At 42.1% G+C, this 17,292-nt stretch overlaps 1 protein-coding gene and 1 long non-coding RNA gene across 2 annotated transcripts in view; one reads left to right on the forward strand and one right to left on the reverse strand.

The window, feature by feature from the left end:
- Positions 1-7,494, reverse strand: OR56A4 (olfactory receptor family 56 subfamily A member 4). Its single transcript, XM_054661971.2, has 3 exons — positions 7,466-7,494; positions 6,796-6,951; positions 1-3,574 (listed from the first exon to the last, which is right to left on the reverse strand). Exon 3 carries the CDS (start codon positions 3,536-3,538, stop codon positions 2,597-2,599), a length of 942 nt encoding a protein of 313 aa, XP_054517946.2. The 5' UTR covers positions 3,539-3,574; positions 6,796-6,951; positions 7,466-7,494; the 3' UTR covers positions 1-2,596.
- The window catches only part of LOC107967007 (uncharacterized), a 27,764-nt gene continuing 17,688 nt past the window's right edge, over positions 7,217-17,292 (forward strand). Inside the window, exon 1 of the long non-coding RNA XR_001707110.3 lies at positions 7,217-7,296. This is a non-coding gene — a long non-coding RNA (uncharacterized LOC107967007). The remainder of the gene's footprint in view (positions 7,297-17,292) is intronic.

Genomic DNA, 17,292 nt, shown 5'->3' on the forward strand with positions numbered 1-17,292 from the left:
AGGTAATTAAGCCAGAATTTATGAGTTTAACCAAAGTTCACAAAATCGGAGTACACAAATTTAGCCAAATTATTTTATCTGAGAATAAAATTCCAGTTCTCCAGACTGTCTCAATCCTAATGGTCTTCACTATATAGAGGTTCATTTTGTGCTGGCTAAAAATAAGGCTCTCTGTTAGGTGCTATAGGGACATATAATAGTATAAGATTTTATTGTTGTTTCCAAGTAGTTATTAAAGAAAATGAGAGATGAGAGATCACTTATAAAATGTTCTACAGATTTTGTTCAACACATTTTTATTTTAAATTTATCTGTATGTATAAGAGACAGTAAAAGTAGCCATGCAGAATTTTAAAGATGAAGCAAATACTCTCAACCTAAAAGAAGCTTATGACAGTGTCAGAGAAAGAAATACAGCCACACAAGATGCAAGAATAATGATTCCAGTCGGGAGGATCAGGGAAGGAAGACCTACTGTGGGAGATGGCATTTGAATTCAACCTGGTAGGAAGGAAACAACAGGTGCTGGAGAGGATGTGGAGAAATAGGAACACTTTTACACTGTTGGTGGGACTGTAAACTAGTTCAACCATTGTGGAAGTCAGTGTGGCGATTCCTCAGGGATCTAGAACTAGAAATACCATTTAACCCAGCCATCCCATTACTGGGTACACACCCAAAGGATTATAAATCATGCTGCTCTAAAGACACATGCACACGTATGTTTATTGCGGCACTATTCACAATAGCAAAACCAAGCCAAATGTCCAACAATGGTAGACTGGATTAAGAAAATGTGGCACATAGACACCATGGAATACTATGCAGCCATAAAAAATGATGAGTTCATGTCCTTTGTAGGGACATGGATGAAGCTGGAAACCATCATTCTCAGCAAACTATCACAAGGACAAAAAACCAAACACCGCATTTTCTCACTCATAGGTGGGAGTTGAACAATGAGAACACATGGACACAGGAAGGGGAACATCACACACCGGGGACTGTTGTGGGTTGGGGGGAGTGGGGAGGGATAGCATTAGGAGATATACCTAATGTTAAATGACGAGTTAATGGGTGCAGCACGCCAACATGGCACATGTATACATATGTAACAAACCTGCACATTGTGCACATGTACCCTAAAACTTAAAACATAATAAAAAAATAAAAATAAAAAAACCTGGTAGGAAAGATGGGGTTTGGCAAATGGTGATAATGGTAAAAGAAGGCTGATGTGAGAAACATCAAATGATTGAAGAGAGAGAGCAAAATGGGAATAAGTAATTTTCAAGAAATAATGAGCAGCTCATTTTGGCTACAGTGGCAGAGAAAACAAAGTTTAAGATAAGTCGAAAGTATGTTAGGGCTAGAATATAGCAGGTCTGTAATAAAAAATGCTGTAACATATTAAACATTTTAAACACTGTAGAGATATTTATTTTAATGCAAGTCATTCAGCAAAGATAAGCTTCAGTACAAATGGAAGTAGGATAGTCCAGTTGGGACAGTTGTCAAACGATGCCTGGACAAATGATGGACTTGAAATCTGAATTTGCATCCCCAAAAGAGACAGATTAAGACTGTTTATATTCCTTGGAGATACTGAACTGTGTGGCATCATTAAGAAGGAAATGCCAAAATAGTAGAATACACTATTCTGTGAAAAACAAACCTAGAACTTTCATGTCTGGGAAACTGTTGGCAGCTTTGCCAGCCACAGCTCAGGAGGGAGGATGCAGCAAACAGCATCAGAGGGAATGAACAGGATGGCTCATTTGTGCCTAGGATGGGGACTTCAAGGTGAGATAGGAACTAGGATTATAACGACATGAAGATGAAGATGATGAAGAAAAGAACATACAGCACTTCAAACAGTACAACTCCTCCCCAACCTAAAAATCCTAAAACTTTATCAACCTCATTTACAAACCAAAAACTGAAGAAAGAAAATCTAAGTAGAGAGAAAGAATAGAAAACGCTGCCCTCAGAGAGGTGGTACAGACTGAATATCTTAATTGGGTCTAGGAGAATTTTAGGAGCCAGTGAATAGCACATCTGCCTCAGGTGCCATGGAAGAGAGTTGGGGTATTCAGGGCAAGGCACTCAACCCCAAGTTGTTCCAGGGTGGACATCTGGACTTAACCCAAGCCATGCCTTCATCGCACCCAAGCCAGGTAGCCGTCTGCCAGGCTGAATCAGAGACAGGGAAGGAATCATTGTCATTTGCAAATCAGAAGACAGGCTGATCTTTTTAAGGGCATTATATAAAGTTTGTTTCTTTAGTGGTCAAACACTTCCAGTCTAATACAGCTCCATTTGTCAAAGTCTTGGCAAGATTCTTTGTTGCAGATTAGATCAGGAAAAATTCCAAAGTAACCATAGAATCCAGAAAAGGGAGGTTTCCTTTCAAGCAACAGAAAACAAAGATTCACAAATAAATGTGTTCATTGTTGCCTGAGATATTGAGAACAGAAGAATCCGAACTCAGGCAGGATTTAAAGTGAATTTCCTTTCCAACATAAAATTAATTCCCTATTTCCCAATTTTCACTAACAATTAACAACTCAAAAGGTGGATCTAATCCTTTTTATTCTTACAACCTCTTCAGCAGGTTTTGGATTCCCTGCTTGATCTCCTTGGTTCTCACACCATAAACAATGGGGTTCAGAGCTGGGGGAATGAGGTGGTGCAGGATGTTGAGCAGGATGGGGACATCTGGAGGAATTCTCTTCCTGGCCAGGTTAGTGATGACCAGAACCAGCAGGACTGTGCTGAAGAAGAGGATGAGGATGAAGTGGGAACCACACGTGCTCAAGGCCTTGGCCACAGCACCCTCGGCCTTGATCCTTAGCACAACTTTCAATATAAAAGAATAGGAGATAACAATAAGGATAAGATCAGAGCCCAACAGAGTCCAGCCTGCCACAAACTGGTAGAGCTGATTGAAAGTGATGTCATCACAAGAGAGTTTGGACACAGACAGGTTAGTGCAGATGCAGTTCTTGATTATGTTTCCTGCACAGTATCTGAGCCTGGCAGAAAGCATGGGAACAGGAAGAGAAACAAAGGCATTCCGGGCTATAACAAAGACCACGGCCCTAGCCACAAACTGGTCAGTGATGATAGACGGGTATCTCAATGGATGGCAGATGGCCACATAACGGTCATAGGCCATGACCATGAACGTGCAGGACTCCATGGTCAAAAAACTGTTCATGATGAACATCTGGAGGAAGCAGGCTGGGAAGCTGATCGACCTGAGGTCAAACCAGAAGATGGCCAGGACCTTGGGGATGACGGTGAGGCAGAGCACGATGTCCAGCAGGGAGAGGAGGCTGAGCAGGTAGTACAGGGGCTGGTGCAGAGAGGCCTCCAGCTGGATGGTGATCAGGAGGGTGGTGTTAGCTCCCATGGCCAGGAGGAAGAGAAGGCTGAGGGGCAGAGACAACCAGTGCTGCCAGCTCTGGAAGTTGGGGAAGCAGATGAGGAGGAATTCAGAGACTGGGGCAGTGGAGTCATTGCTGGGAGATGCCATGTAAAGTTTCCTGATCAATCTGGAGACCCAGGGCACCTTAAAATGCAGTAGAGAAGTACAGAAACATAAAAAGTACGTTCTAGATGTAGTAGAGTGTGGGTTTCCACTGAGGCCCTGTATCTGTCCCAATAAAGTTTTTAAAATCACTGTCATCATCCTCCCTTATATTTAACCAAGTATGTATCATATGCCAGCCACAATGTTTTATATTCATTATCTCATTTCATCCTTTTAAAAAATACTAAGGAGTAATTAATATTGTTATCCTAATGTCACAGGTAATAAAATAGAGATAAGGGAAAATTGTAAGAAGAATCTTCTACCACCACGCAGTTTAAAAACCAGCAATCACAAGTATCATTTATTGTTGTGCGTTTATATGATTTCAGTACACTTTACTAATATTTACTTTACAATGATTTTCATTCATTCATTCATTTCTCAACCCACTTATTCCAGTTCAAGGTTACAGGTGGGCCAAGCTTATCCCAGCAGCTTTGGGTTGGTTCCCAAAAGCTCAGGGAACCAGGACGCCATTGCATTACAGGGAGCACTCACACACACAACCACTCAGTCACACTGGGACAATTTAGACTTAAACAGTACATCGTTGGGATGTAGAAGGAAACTAGAGTACCTGGAATAAACTCAGGCAGACATGGAGAGAACATGCAAACACCACACAGACAGTGGCCCCCGCCTGAAATCCATTTTTTTTCCTTGTCAGTGTTATAATGACACAACGTTGTATGAAATGATGTTACATGAGGACCTGCTGTAATCAAATGAGCTGAAGTTCACCAAAGATGGAATAGAAGTCAGAGAGTGAGTTTTAGGCAAGTAAATATATGCAAGAACCCACTTACCTGGTAAGTAAAATTACCTATTCTTCCTTGTGACCAGGATCCAATTATCCTTAGCATATGTAATCTACATTCTGTAAACTCATCTGCTTTGATTACAGCTGTTTCTTTTGTGGGGTATCATTTGTTTTCCCTGACTACTAAACAAAGAGAAAGAGGCCAAATACTAAGAAGGGTAACAGCAATGACTGTCACAGTCAAAGAGGCAGAATGTAGCCAGGGAGTCATTGCAGGATAAGAGAGGGAGCCTAGCTTTGGGAGGCCAAGGGAGGCAGATCATGAGGTCAGGAGTTCAAGACCAGCCTGGCCAACATAATGAAACCTCGTCTCTATTAAAAATACAAAAATTAGCTGGGTGTGGTGGTGCATGCCTGTAATCCCAGCTACTTGGGAGGCTGAGACAGAATTGCTTGAACCGGACCTGGGGGGCGGAGGTTGCAGTGAGCCGAGATCACGCCACTGCACTCCTGCCTGGCAACAAAATGAGACTCCGTCTCAGAAAAAAAAGAAAAAAGAGAGGGAGATTAGGAAGTGTGTAATCAGCATAGCTACAATGACTGATCTTTCACCCCTGTCCCATCTGACAGGTCTTCTGTAAGAGGATTGAGGTGTACATGAGAAGATATTAGAAGACTTTAGCTGCCAGAGAAGATAATGTAAGTATTTATTTAATCCAAGAACTTTCACCTCGAATATTCCAGACTTTCTAAACATAAATTATACAATATACATTATTAAAAAAAATTTACCCATTGTAGGGCCTTAAAACAAACCAAGAATTCAGGAGTTAAAACTGGAATAGGCACAATTATGTATCAGTTCTGCCCTGCATTTCAATATCTGATTAGGAAAATGACTCTCAGTGTGAATTTGAGAAATCAGATTGAACTAATTCACCTTATCTGTAAAGCCTTCTCCTTTCCAATAATCTCAAGTATAGCTACTCTGAATGGCTTAATCTATTTGAACAAGTGAGAAAATAGTGTTTTCTTAGTTCCTCGTCAGAATGCTAAAGACAGCAGTACATTGCATAGATTAAGCAAAAACCATTATCTTTTGAGAGCTTACCTAATTAATAGAGAAAATTGACTTGCAAACATTTATAATGCAGTACAGTTGTGGCTCTAATAATGACAATCATAAAATAAGGAGACAATATTTCACATAATGAAGCAGTGTAATGTGGTTTAAAAGTTAGCCTCAAGCAGAAACAAATGACAATTCTGGCTCTTATACTGATCGTGTAAACCTAAAAGCTATTTCAATTCCATATTGCCCAGTTTTCTCACAAATGAAATAGAATAAATGATACGTAACTTTAGGTGTTATTGTGGGAGGGGAAAGGGGCTGTCATATTCTGAAGTTCTGTTAGGTCAAAAGATGCAACAAGCTAAGAGCATCAAAGGACAAAAAAAATGAGGTAACATTTCGTGGGGGAGAATAAAGACTGTCCTTTTAGGCAAAGGTAAGAACAAAAAAACCTGCCTTCATGGATGTTAAGTAATGACTAGTAATTAGGCATTAGGGGCTACTGCATCCCAAGTTCTTTGGGGAAAAGGAGGCGGGAGAGTAGAGTATCAAAAGATGTTCAAAGGGAAGCAGTGGCAGCCTTGAGAGGATCCTTAGAAGTCTGTCTGATGGTAGGCATTGTCACGTACATTGTAGGAAATCACAGAATATTTGAAAAGGAACGTGATATGCAATAGATGGTGTCTTAGACCACTTTAACCGCTAAAACAAAATACCATAAACTGGGTGGCTTATAAACAACAAACATTCAAATCTTGTAGTTCTGGAAGCTAAGAAGTATAAGATCAAAGTGCCAGCAGATTCCGTGTCTGGCTAGAGCTCATTTCTTAGTTCAGAGGTGGCACCTTCTCATTGTGTCCTAACATGGTGAAAGGGGCTAGCTAGCTCTCTACCATCTCTTTTATACAGGTATCAGTCTCAACCATAAGCCCTCATAATTTAATTATCTCACAAAGTTTCCACTTTCTAATACCATCGTCTTGGAGGTGGGAGGGAGGTTACGATTTCAACATATGAATTTTCCGAGAACACAAACACTGAGACCATGGCAGATAGGTCAAAGGGGAATCGCGGAAGGTAGGGAGGCTTTTTGGAGAGTCCCAAATAGTTCAAAGGAAAAGTGATTAAGATCTGAACAAAAGTAATAACCATGTAAATGGAGAAGAAAGAGTAATTTTGAGGGGTGAGGAGGGCTACAAGAAAATTCAGTGTAAGAAAGATTAAGGAGACAGAGAAAGGCTGCAGTCAGGAATGCCTCCCAGATTTTTTAACAAATACAGGAAGACATATGTTCTTTGGGACTTCCAGTAGCACTGATAGATTCTTCCAGGTAATAATATATTTTCAGCTTTGTTTCATAGTTACCTTGTAATTCCTTAATAGCTGGAATGATTTTTCCTCCCTCTGAATTTTCCTTAGTGAAATTGAGGCCTCCTAATCTGAGAAATGAAGAATTGTTGACCATCTGGGGCATTGTTTTCGATCTTCAGTATGCCAACTCCATCAATTCATACTCCTAGACTGATATTCACAAAGGAGTGGTCATTGTGGTTATTCATTCTAGGTGTCAATGAGCAAAACATGGTCTCTGACCATGAATCATTAACAGTCTGGAAAAGTCAGACAGATTCTGAACTAACCAAAATGGCAATGGAAGATTTGAGCCCAGCTATGATTGCCTAGAAGAAGCAGTCACCTAGGTTCATAGATGAATTTAGGGAAGAAAGGAAGATTATGACCTAGCTAGGCACAGAGCCTTGACCTCATAGCTATGATATAGTTAGGAGTCTTTGAGCCTACAGAAGTTTTGAGTCTACAAGCCATGAAATGACTTAGCCTCAGCTCTGAAGGAAATCACAGCCATAGGTCAGTAACGCTTGTACCAGAACCTAAGTACTGTGGCAAGGTTGTCATCTACTACACTAGGCCTTATTGAAAGAGTTCTATATCCTTTTCACACCAGGCTCCTGGATTCCCCCTCCACTCATCAGCATCCTCTTCCTCATAATTTCCTTGGCCCCACCTTGAGACTCACCAAATTCAGAAGGCTGTACTGCTGCTATTTCTTGCTGTTTTCTACAGGAGCTGCAGAGGCTGATTTTATGGACCCTGACTCCACTAGTCCCTTCCCTCCACACTACTCACAAGAGTTAGTGCCATTATTAGGCACCTGGATCCTGGGGCCCTGTGGTCCATGTCCCAGGAGAGTATGTTGCGAAAGGTGTTCAGCATTGGGAGTAGAGTGAGGGTGAAAGAGTTCAAAGGCACTTGGGAAGTCTAATTAACGAAAATGGCATTCATCTAGGTAAAATAAGCCAGACACAGAAAGAAAAATATTGCATAATTTCACATTATGTGTGAAACCTTAAAAAGTCAAATTCACAGAAGCAAAGAGTAGATTGGTGGTTACCAAGGGGCAGGGAGAGAAGGAAATGGAGAGATGTTTGTCAAAGGATATAAAATTTCTGTTACAAGTATGAATAAGTTCTAGAGATCTAATGTGAAGTGTGGGGATGGGAATAATATTTTATCATATGGTTAAAATTTGCTAAGACAATAGATCTTAAGACTTGCCACCACAAGAAAAGGTAACGATGTAAAGCTATGGTTGTGCTAATTAGTGTGACTGTAGTATTCAGTGTGATGCACTCTGTGTATCAAAACATCACTTTGTACACTTTATATATAATTTTATTTTAAAAATAAGAAAGGAAAGATAGGAAGAAAGGAGGGAAGAGAAAGAAAAAGAAAAAGAAATCCTAGAAAAAAAAGTGTAAGGAAACTGAGTGATGGGAATTCTTTCAGGATAATTTCTCTGAATACACCAGTAAGGAAGAAACTGAATCAGGCTATCCTCAGCACTGTAACTCTAGAGGGAAGTACCAGAGGAACATTCCCACCAATGAAAGGAGCATGGACCGTGGCCAGTTGAGGGGAGCAGAGAGTGCTTTTCCTGTGAACCTTTCTCATGCAGTGGGAGTATCAGTGGTCTGGACCCCATAGATCCCTGGGAGTGGCCCTCTTCATGCTCATGGTGTCATGTCCAAGATTTTATCTTCATGGCTTTTCTTTGTCTAAACTTTTTGTTTTGTAAGTGTGGTTTCGGACAATGCAATTGTTAACAATACTCACTTTCCATAGAGCAATGCCTGGCATTGCTTCCTTGAAAAAACAAATGGAATGGTCACCAGAACAGTCACCACTCATGCACAATAGGACCTAGAATATAGGCTCTCCTGAAGAATATTCAGGATCATGTGGGCTTTGGGCATAAGAATCTTAGAGAGAGAAGAACAAGTCTTTTTCTAGGACTCATGGTTTCCTCCCCACAACTGCTGAGAAGGAGACATTAGGGCAAAAATGTAAATGGAATATAATCCCACTCCTTACATACAGTAACTCTGGCCGCATCTCTATCTTGCTATGTAGGTGTCTGAGGTAAAGCTCCAAGGACAATGGAAGCATCAAATAAAGTTAGTAGACATGCTAAATGAAGAAAACTATTTCATGAGTGAATAATTGCTCAAGGAAATGTATATTGCTAAGAGCATGCAGTTTAAACTGTGCAAAATATTCTTATCCTCAGAATTTCTTATAAATAAATAATTCCTCTCCACTCTCAGATCATGGGAAGGTTGGGAAGAGAAAATGTGATGCTTTTGTTCGAATGCTTGTTTTACCACTTTCTGGCCACTTCTACTTGGGCAATGTTAGAGACTCTCAGAACCACAATTTCCTCATCTGAAATATGAGGATAATGAACCTTTCAATACATGGTAGTTGCGAGGATAAAATTCAATTTATTTTTTCATTTAACAAACATTAATCTTGACTCTATAATTTACTAAGCCCTATACTACATGTTATAAATGCAGTACAACAAAGAATCATTCCTGCCAACTTAGAGGGAGACCAAAATGTAACATATAATTACACCAAGGATTGTATTATCCTGTATTTATATCCTGTATATATCCTGTATGTATTTATCATAATAAATCTTAATTGAGATATTAATGGGTCATGTTATTCTGATTATTACCTGTTATTTCATCTAATCCTAATATTAACCAAATGAGAGATATATTATTATAATCCACAATTTACTGATGTAGAATCTAAGTAATGCATGTTGTGAGTTGAATTGTACCCCTAATGAAGATATGTTGAAGTCCTAACCCCTAGCATCTGTTAATGTAATCTTATTTGGAAACAGGGTCTTTGCAGATGTAATAAACTTAAAAGTCACCAGTTAACACAAAGACTGATACATTTCCAGTTCAACCACATCCTGAGAGTATTTACCAAGATCCCATCAGACTCTGCCATTGATTTTTCTTTCCTCATGCCAGGAAATTGCCAAATTTTTGCTCCATTTCATACTGATTTCTTCTAGATTGGCAAAAGTCTTCAGAACAAATGAAGCTGTAAATCCAGGGTTTCTCTCTCTCAGTTTTTACCTGCTCCAAAATTTTGATTTTTCCTTCTTAACTCTTCAGTGCTTTTACAAATATGTTTATGTTTGATTAATTCAAGCAGCTTTTATAGTGATGATTTAGCTGGATAAAAATCTGATTATTGACAAGTATTTTACATGTGTATTCAAATTTAATATATTCAATTCAATATATTTCAATTTATTTGAGTTACACACACATATGTGTGAGCACATGCACACACACACACATTATATATTTCCACAGACTTCTGATGTCTATTGCTGTTAAGAATTGTATTGTCTGTCAAATTGCCGCTCCTCTATAGGTAATGTACTATTTATCCGGCTCTATTCAGAACTTTTTGTCTTTGGGGTTTTGAATGTTAGTAAATGAGTCTAGATTTATTTTAAAAGTTATTCTCTTTAAGATTAATTAATCTCCTGAATCTGAAGATAATTCAGCCATTATCCCTTTGAATGTTTCTCCTCCTCCCTATTTTCTACATTCTTCTGTGCAAATCCAGTTCCATCTATATTGAACCTTCTTTTTAAATTCTCTTTATCTTTTAACCTCTATTTCCCATTCCATTCTCTTTCAAATTGTATTGGTTTCAGATTAAGCTCTTCAACTTTAGCTCCATTTTATCAGTTCTCAGCTAAGCTATATCCATCTTTTGTAATCTGTCTTAATGTCAGTGATTACATTTTTTAGATATTCTAGAAGTCATAGGTGTTTTTTTTTTAAAAAACCTGGTTTTCCAATAAATTAGGACTTCTTTCTCATGCTTTTTTACTCCATCTTTAATTTATTTAACCATTTTAAACATAGCTATGTTATATATAACTTGTGACTGATAATCCTGTTTTCCAAAATTCTGATATCTAATTCTACTGACTCTTGCTCATGCCGACTTTGTAATTTTGAAATGCTAGTTTATGATCAACAAAGCTATTTCTGTTAGATCTCTTAGGATCACCCTAAATACACTGCTATGGTTTGAGTGTTTGGGTCCTCTTCAAAAGGTACATTGAAACTCAATCCCTACCTAATACAAAAGTATTAAGAGGTGTAGCCTTTGGGAGGTGATTAGGGCATGAGAGATATTCCCTCATTAGGATTAGTGCTTTTATAAAAGAGCTAGAGGAAACTAGCTAGGTCGTTTTTGCCTCCTTTTGTAGTTTCACCATGTTAGAACAGTGTTAAAAGTATCATCTTAAAAGCAGAGACCAGGCTCCCATCAGACATTGAAATTGCCAGTATCTTGATCTTGGACTTCCTACCCATCAGAAGTGTGAGAAAGAAATTGTTATTCTTTGCAGATCACCCAGCCTCAGGTAGTTTGTCATAGCAGCATGAACAATCTCAGACAGACATTTCATACTAATTTCTCCCCTTGGGATTCCCCAGACCGTATATTATAAATATCAAATCATACCTACCTGAGGGATTTTTTTATTCTTTCTAATGCCTAGTTCAAGACAGAAATGTGTGTGTGTGTGTGTGTGCACGTGAATGTGTGAGTGGTTTCTTTTGTCTGCCCCTTCATTAAAAGTACTGATCCCTGGTACTGTGAGTATCTGGGTGCCTTAATTTTATCTCCTCCCCTTGTGAGTATTCAAATTCTTATTTTCTGTATGTGTATAACCACTTAAAATGTGTTTGTGTTTTAAGCTGTGTTATTATAAAAGAGTCAGAAAGTTAAAATGCAAACCCCTTTGTGTAGAAACTAATAAATGCTCCTATCACAGCCATAAATACAATGTCTATCAGTCTTATTACATCTCTCATCACTTTTTGATCACTAACTAGCAAATTACTTTCTTGCAAACATAACTGTGCTTTTGAGAGGAGATTTATTATATATATATATATATATATATATATATTTTTTTTTTTTTTTTAACAGCTGGGGAATCTTTCATGCTGCATAGTCTGCCATGAAAAGGAAGTCAGGAATGCTCTTTATATGGAGGGCAGCACTCATATACTAATGTAATGGATGGAATAAACCTTCAGTGTGAGACATTGGAAAATGTTCTTAAATAATAAATTTTTGCATTTTAAACCCTTGTTAGCTCTGTTCATGCAATTTTTCTCTCTTTCTCTGGATCAAGCTGGACAGGTAATGAATCCAGATACCTGTATTTTATCTGCCTCAGTTCAAAACATGTCCTGACATTATCCAGAGCATTCAATTTATCCTGAAAGTACAATCATGTGGCAAATGACACATGATGGCATTTTAATCAATGACAATGTTATGGGATCTTTGGGGTGTCGCTTTTATGGCTAGAAATTTCTGGCCAGTGGTGCCTTTGCCTGAGTTTTGCCTGGGCCCACTCGGCTCGTTCTGTCCATCTGGCCTGGCAGGTTACACTCAACTCATGCTACCAGCCTGGATCCCACACCTCCAAGGGAGACTGGAGTCAGGCACAGAGCAGTGAGGGGTGGGTGTGAGCGAGCATGGGGTCTGGCCACTCTGCAGTCAGACATGCCAGCTGCTGCCATGGGCAGACAGATTCAGGTGCCAGGATGGGCACCAGCTCTCTATGTGGCTGCAGCTGGACTAGGCACACTGCAAGCAGCTTCCCCGGCTGGCACCAGGGAATGTGGTGGTGCCCAGAAGCTTGGAGACACCAGGAACCATAGGGCCCCAAAGAGGGAGTCACAGCCCTGGCTCAGGGAGCTCCCAGGTCGGGGCTCCGAAAGGGCTGTAGCTCCTCTCTTCACCTGCAATGTGGTGAGCAAGGAGCATGTTTCAGCCCTGTTTCTGTTACAGCAACTCTTTTAGCCTTGCCATTCAGCAGGTCCCGAGATTTTGTCCTGTGACCAGGAAGAATGAAGTATACAGACAAGCAGAGGTTGAGCAAGATGAAGAGGAGCTTTACTGAGCAATAGAACAGCTCAGAGAAGACCTGAAGTGGGCAGTTCCTGTCTGTAGCCAGGGTGTCCTCACAAGTGTTTAGCTTCTAGCAGACAGGGTAGCTCCTTTCTGCAGATAGGTCATGCCAACAAATTGTCAGTTGTCAGCAGAGAAAGCAGTTCCTTTCTGCACCTGGTCATCCCAGCAAGTGTTCAGTTATCAGCAGAGAGGGTAGCTCCTCAGCTGATCATCCTGTTGTCTGCAGCTCTCAGCAGAGAGGAGACATAGAGTGTGTGGCTCCTCTCTGCAGGCAGGTCATCCCATTGTCTGCAGTTCTTAGGGGAGAGGGTAGCTCCTCCCTGCAGCTGGTCATCTCATTATCTCTCGATCCTCTTCTCTGCTCTGGCTGATCCAGGGCTTTTATGGGCCTTATAGGAGAGGAAGTGTGCATGACTGGTCCATGGGCAGCAGGGGGCAAGCCCAGAAAAGGCACCACAAGTCCTCACCCCAGTCCATCTGCCTCCTGCCGCCATCCATGGTGCTCAGGCTAATTGCACCAAGGGGCACCTTTAGGCCACTGCCAAGCCACCCTCAGCACCTCCCTCAGCTTTCCTCCAACACTTGTCAGTGCCCAAAGTCCAGGGCAGCCAAGGTGGCAGGGCCTGAGCATGTGCACACCAGCTGGGCTGTGATAGCGCCCAAGCTCAGCCCCAACTCTGCTCTGAGATCTGAGTAGGTGCTGGGAGTGTGGAGAGGCCATGCAGCAGGAGCAGGCACCTCTGAGCCTGCAAGGGCAGAGGGTGGCCTTCCTGAGCCCCCAAGAGTGCAGAAAGGCCCAGGTCTACAGCCCCAACTTGGGTGGCTGCATCTGTGCCCAAGGGTGTGGGACTCCTGCCCAAGAGCACAGGGAGGTCCAGGTCCACAGCTCTGATTTGGGCAGCTGCAGCCATGCCTGGGAGGGTGGGGCTGCTGCCTGCTCCTGGCTCCCATCAGCTCCGTGGAGCATGCAGCCTCAGCCACATCCCCTCACAGCCTGTGGCAGGGGCTCCAGGCCCTTGCTGGGCACAGGCTGGCATTGAAGGCAGGGGTGACATCTCCACAAGCTCTCGCTGTGGTCCTGATGGTCAAGGGCAGCCCAGAACTCCCCCTTGCCCAGCTCGTGGCCCTGCAGGGGGAGGCAGTTGTGGGGGGGATCCTCCAGGAGCAGATCATGGGCCCCAGGCCCAGCTGTTGGGAGTGTCAGACCTGGCAGTCACCCTGATGTGGGGTGGAATCTGGGGACACTGCCCCAGGTAGCCCTGCACAGAGCATCTTCCTGAGGTGCAGGAACCCAGTGCCCTCAGCAGGGTGGGCATGGCACCCTGAGTTTTGCTTGGGCCCACTCGGCTGTGCAGTCCAGGAACCTAGGGATCAACCCACTCTGTCTTCTGCTTCTGGCACATGTGTGCACCATCAGAGAGCCTAATAATGAAACAAAAACCTGCGGCTGATGCCCAAGCACACGTCTGGGGGTTTGGAAATCATTCTACCCCACTCATCATAGCTTGTGCCCATGTGCACCATCAGAGAGCCTAAAGACAGGCCAGCATTGTCTGCCACCACCGGCACCCACCTATATGTGCTACCTGGGGGCCTAAGGACTTGCCTTCCCAGCCTGTCACCAACACACCCAGCAACCTGTGCATGCCACCTGGAAGCAGACGGAAGCCCTGCAATAACTGCTACCACTGCCAACACAATGCATGCTACCCAGAGGCCCAAGGATCAGCACAAACACCTGGCCCACCACTGCCACTACCAGTACCCAAACAAGCTGCCTGAAGGTTTAAGAATCAGCCCATCTCAACTTGCTAACACCAGAGTCCATGTATGCTGCCTAGTGGCCCAAAGACAGGAAAACACAGCCCACTACTGCCACCACTGATGCTCAAAGCCCAGCACATCTGACATCATTGTCCCCAGCAAAGCCTGAAGTCTACAATAACAACCACAGCCTAAGCCACTGAGAAAAAACACAAAAACTAATGACACTATGATATAGTTTGGATCTGTGTCCCCACCCAAATCTCATGTTAAATTGTAATCCTTAATGTTGAAGGTAGGTCCTGGTGGGAGACGATTGACTCACGGGGGTGCTTTCCAAGAATGGTTTAACACCATCCTCCGGGTGCTGCTCTCATAATAGTCAATAGTTATCATAAGATCTGTTTGTTTAAAAGTATGTAGCATCTTCTCCCTGTTTCTTGGTCATGTTCCTTCCATGTAAGATATCTGCTCCTTCTTTGCCTTCCTCCATAAGTAAAAGCTCCCTGAGTCCTCACCAGAAGCAGATGCTGTTATGCTTCCTGTACAGCTGTGTAACTATGAGCTAATTGGTACCAAAGAGTGAGGCATTTTGATAAAGATACCTGAAAATGTGGAAGCAACTTTGGAACCAGGTAATGAACAGATGTTGGAAGAATGTGGAGGTCTCAGAAGACAAGAAGACGAGGGAAAGTTTGGACCTTCCAAGAGATTTGTTAAATTTTTGTGAGCAAAATGCTGAAAGTACTATGGATAATGAAGTCCAGGCTGAGGAGGTCTCAGATGGAAAAGAGGAATTTATTGGGAACTGGAGTAAAGGTCACCTTTGTTACAGCTTGGCAAAGAGCTTTGTTGGATTGTGCCCCTGTCCAGGAATCTGTGGAACTTTGATCTTGAGAGAGATGACTTAGGGTATGTGGCAGAAAAAATTTCTAAGCAACAAAGCATTCAAGATGCAGCCTATGCTCATATTCATGGGCAAAAAAAAAAAAAAAAGACCTGAAACTGGAACTTATATCTAAAAGGGAAGCAGAGCATAAAATTTGAAAAATTTGCAGCCTGGCCATGTGGTAGAAAAGGAAAGCCCATTTTCAGGGAGGCATTCAAGCAGGCTGCAGAAATATGCATAAGTAAAAAGAAACCAAGTGCTAATACCCAAGACAATGGGGAAAAAAATCTCAAAGGCATTTCAGAGACCTTCACAGTAGCCCCTTCCATCACAAGTCCAGAAGCCTAGGAGGGAAGAATGGTTTTGTGAGCCAGGCTCAGGGCCCTGCTGCCCTGCACAGCCTGGGGACACTGCTGTCTGCATCCCAGCTGCTCTAGCTCCATCCCTGGTTCAAAGTGGCTCAGGTATAGCTCAGGCCACTGCTTCAGAGAGTGCAATATGGGGTTGGAGCCTCGCATAGTTCCCAGTGGGACACTGCCTAGTGGAGCTGTAAGAACAGGGCCACCATCCTCCAGATTCTGGTATTCTAGGGCTGCCAGCAGCTTGCATCCTGTGCCTGGAAAAGCCATAGGAACTCAATGCCAGCCTGTGAGAACAGTGGGGGCTGAACCCTCCAAAGCCACAGAGGCAGAGCTGTCCAAGGCCTTGGGAGCCCACCTCTTGCATCAGTGTGCCCTGGATGTGGAACATGGAGTCAAAGGAGATTATTCTGGAGCTTTAAGACTTAATGACTTCCTTGCTGGGCTTCAGACTTCCATGGGGCCTGTAGCACTTTTCCTTTGGCCAATTTCCCACTGCCAGTACCCCCGTTGTATGATGGAAGTAACTTGTTTTTGATTTTACAGGTTCATAGGTGGAAGGGACTAGCCTCGTCTTAAATGTGACTTTGGACTTTGGACTTTCAAGTTAATGTTGGAATGAGTAAAGACTTTGGGGGACTGTTGGGAAGGCATAATTGTATTTTGCCATGTGAGAAGGACATGAGATTTGCAAGGGGCCAGGGATGGAATGCTATGGTGTGGATTTGTGTCACCGCCCAAATCTCATGTCGAATTGTAATCTCCAATGTTGGAGGTGGGACCTAGTGAGAGGTGATTGAATTATGAGGGTGGTTTCTCATGAATGGTTTAACACCATCCCCCTGGGTGCTGTTCTCATGATAGTAAATATTATCATGAGATATGGTTGTTTAAAAGTGTGTAGCAACTCCCCACTCTCTCTCGGTCCTGCTCTTGCTATGTAAGATGGCTGCTTCTGTTTTGCCTTCCTCCATGAGTAAAATCTCCCTGAAGCCTCACCAGAAGCAGAGGTTGCCATGCTTCCTGTACAGGCTGTGGAACCATGAGCCAATTAAATGTCTTTTTAAAATAAATTATGCAGTCTTAGGTATTTCTTTCCAGCAGTGTAAGAATGGACTAATACTCACTGATTACAACTGAAGAACTCCTAGGTAGACTACACTACTGCAAGCACCCAAAATCAAAGCTAAAGTGCCCTACCCAACTAACACTATAGTTACATGTACACACACACAAAAATTCTTTCCTTACAAAAGTGAATCTTAAAAAAAATGAAAAAAAGAGACTGTTACACCAAATGTGCAGATACCAACGTAAGGAAGCAAGAAGTGTGAAAAAGCAAGAAAACATGACATCTCCAAAGTAACACAGTAATTCTACAGCAACAGATTCCAATGAAAAAGAAATGTATGAAATGCCTGAAAAAGAATTTCAAATAATATTATTAAAGAAGTTCAGTGAGATACAAGAGAATACAGATAAATAATACAAAAAAAACCCCAGAAAATC

The sequence above is a fragment of the Pan troglodytes genome, chromosome 9, assembly GCF_028858775.2.
Source record: "Pan troglodytes isolate AG18354 chromosome 9, NHGRI_mPanTro3-v2.0_pri, whole genome shotgun sequence".
In the NCBI taxonomy this organism is placed as follows: Eukaryota; Metazoa; Chordata; class Mammalia; order Primates; family Hominidae; genus Pan; species Pan troglodytes.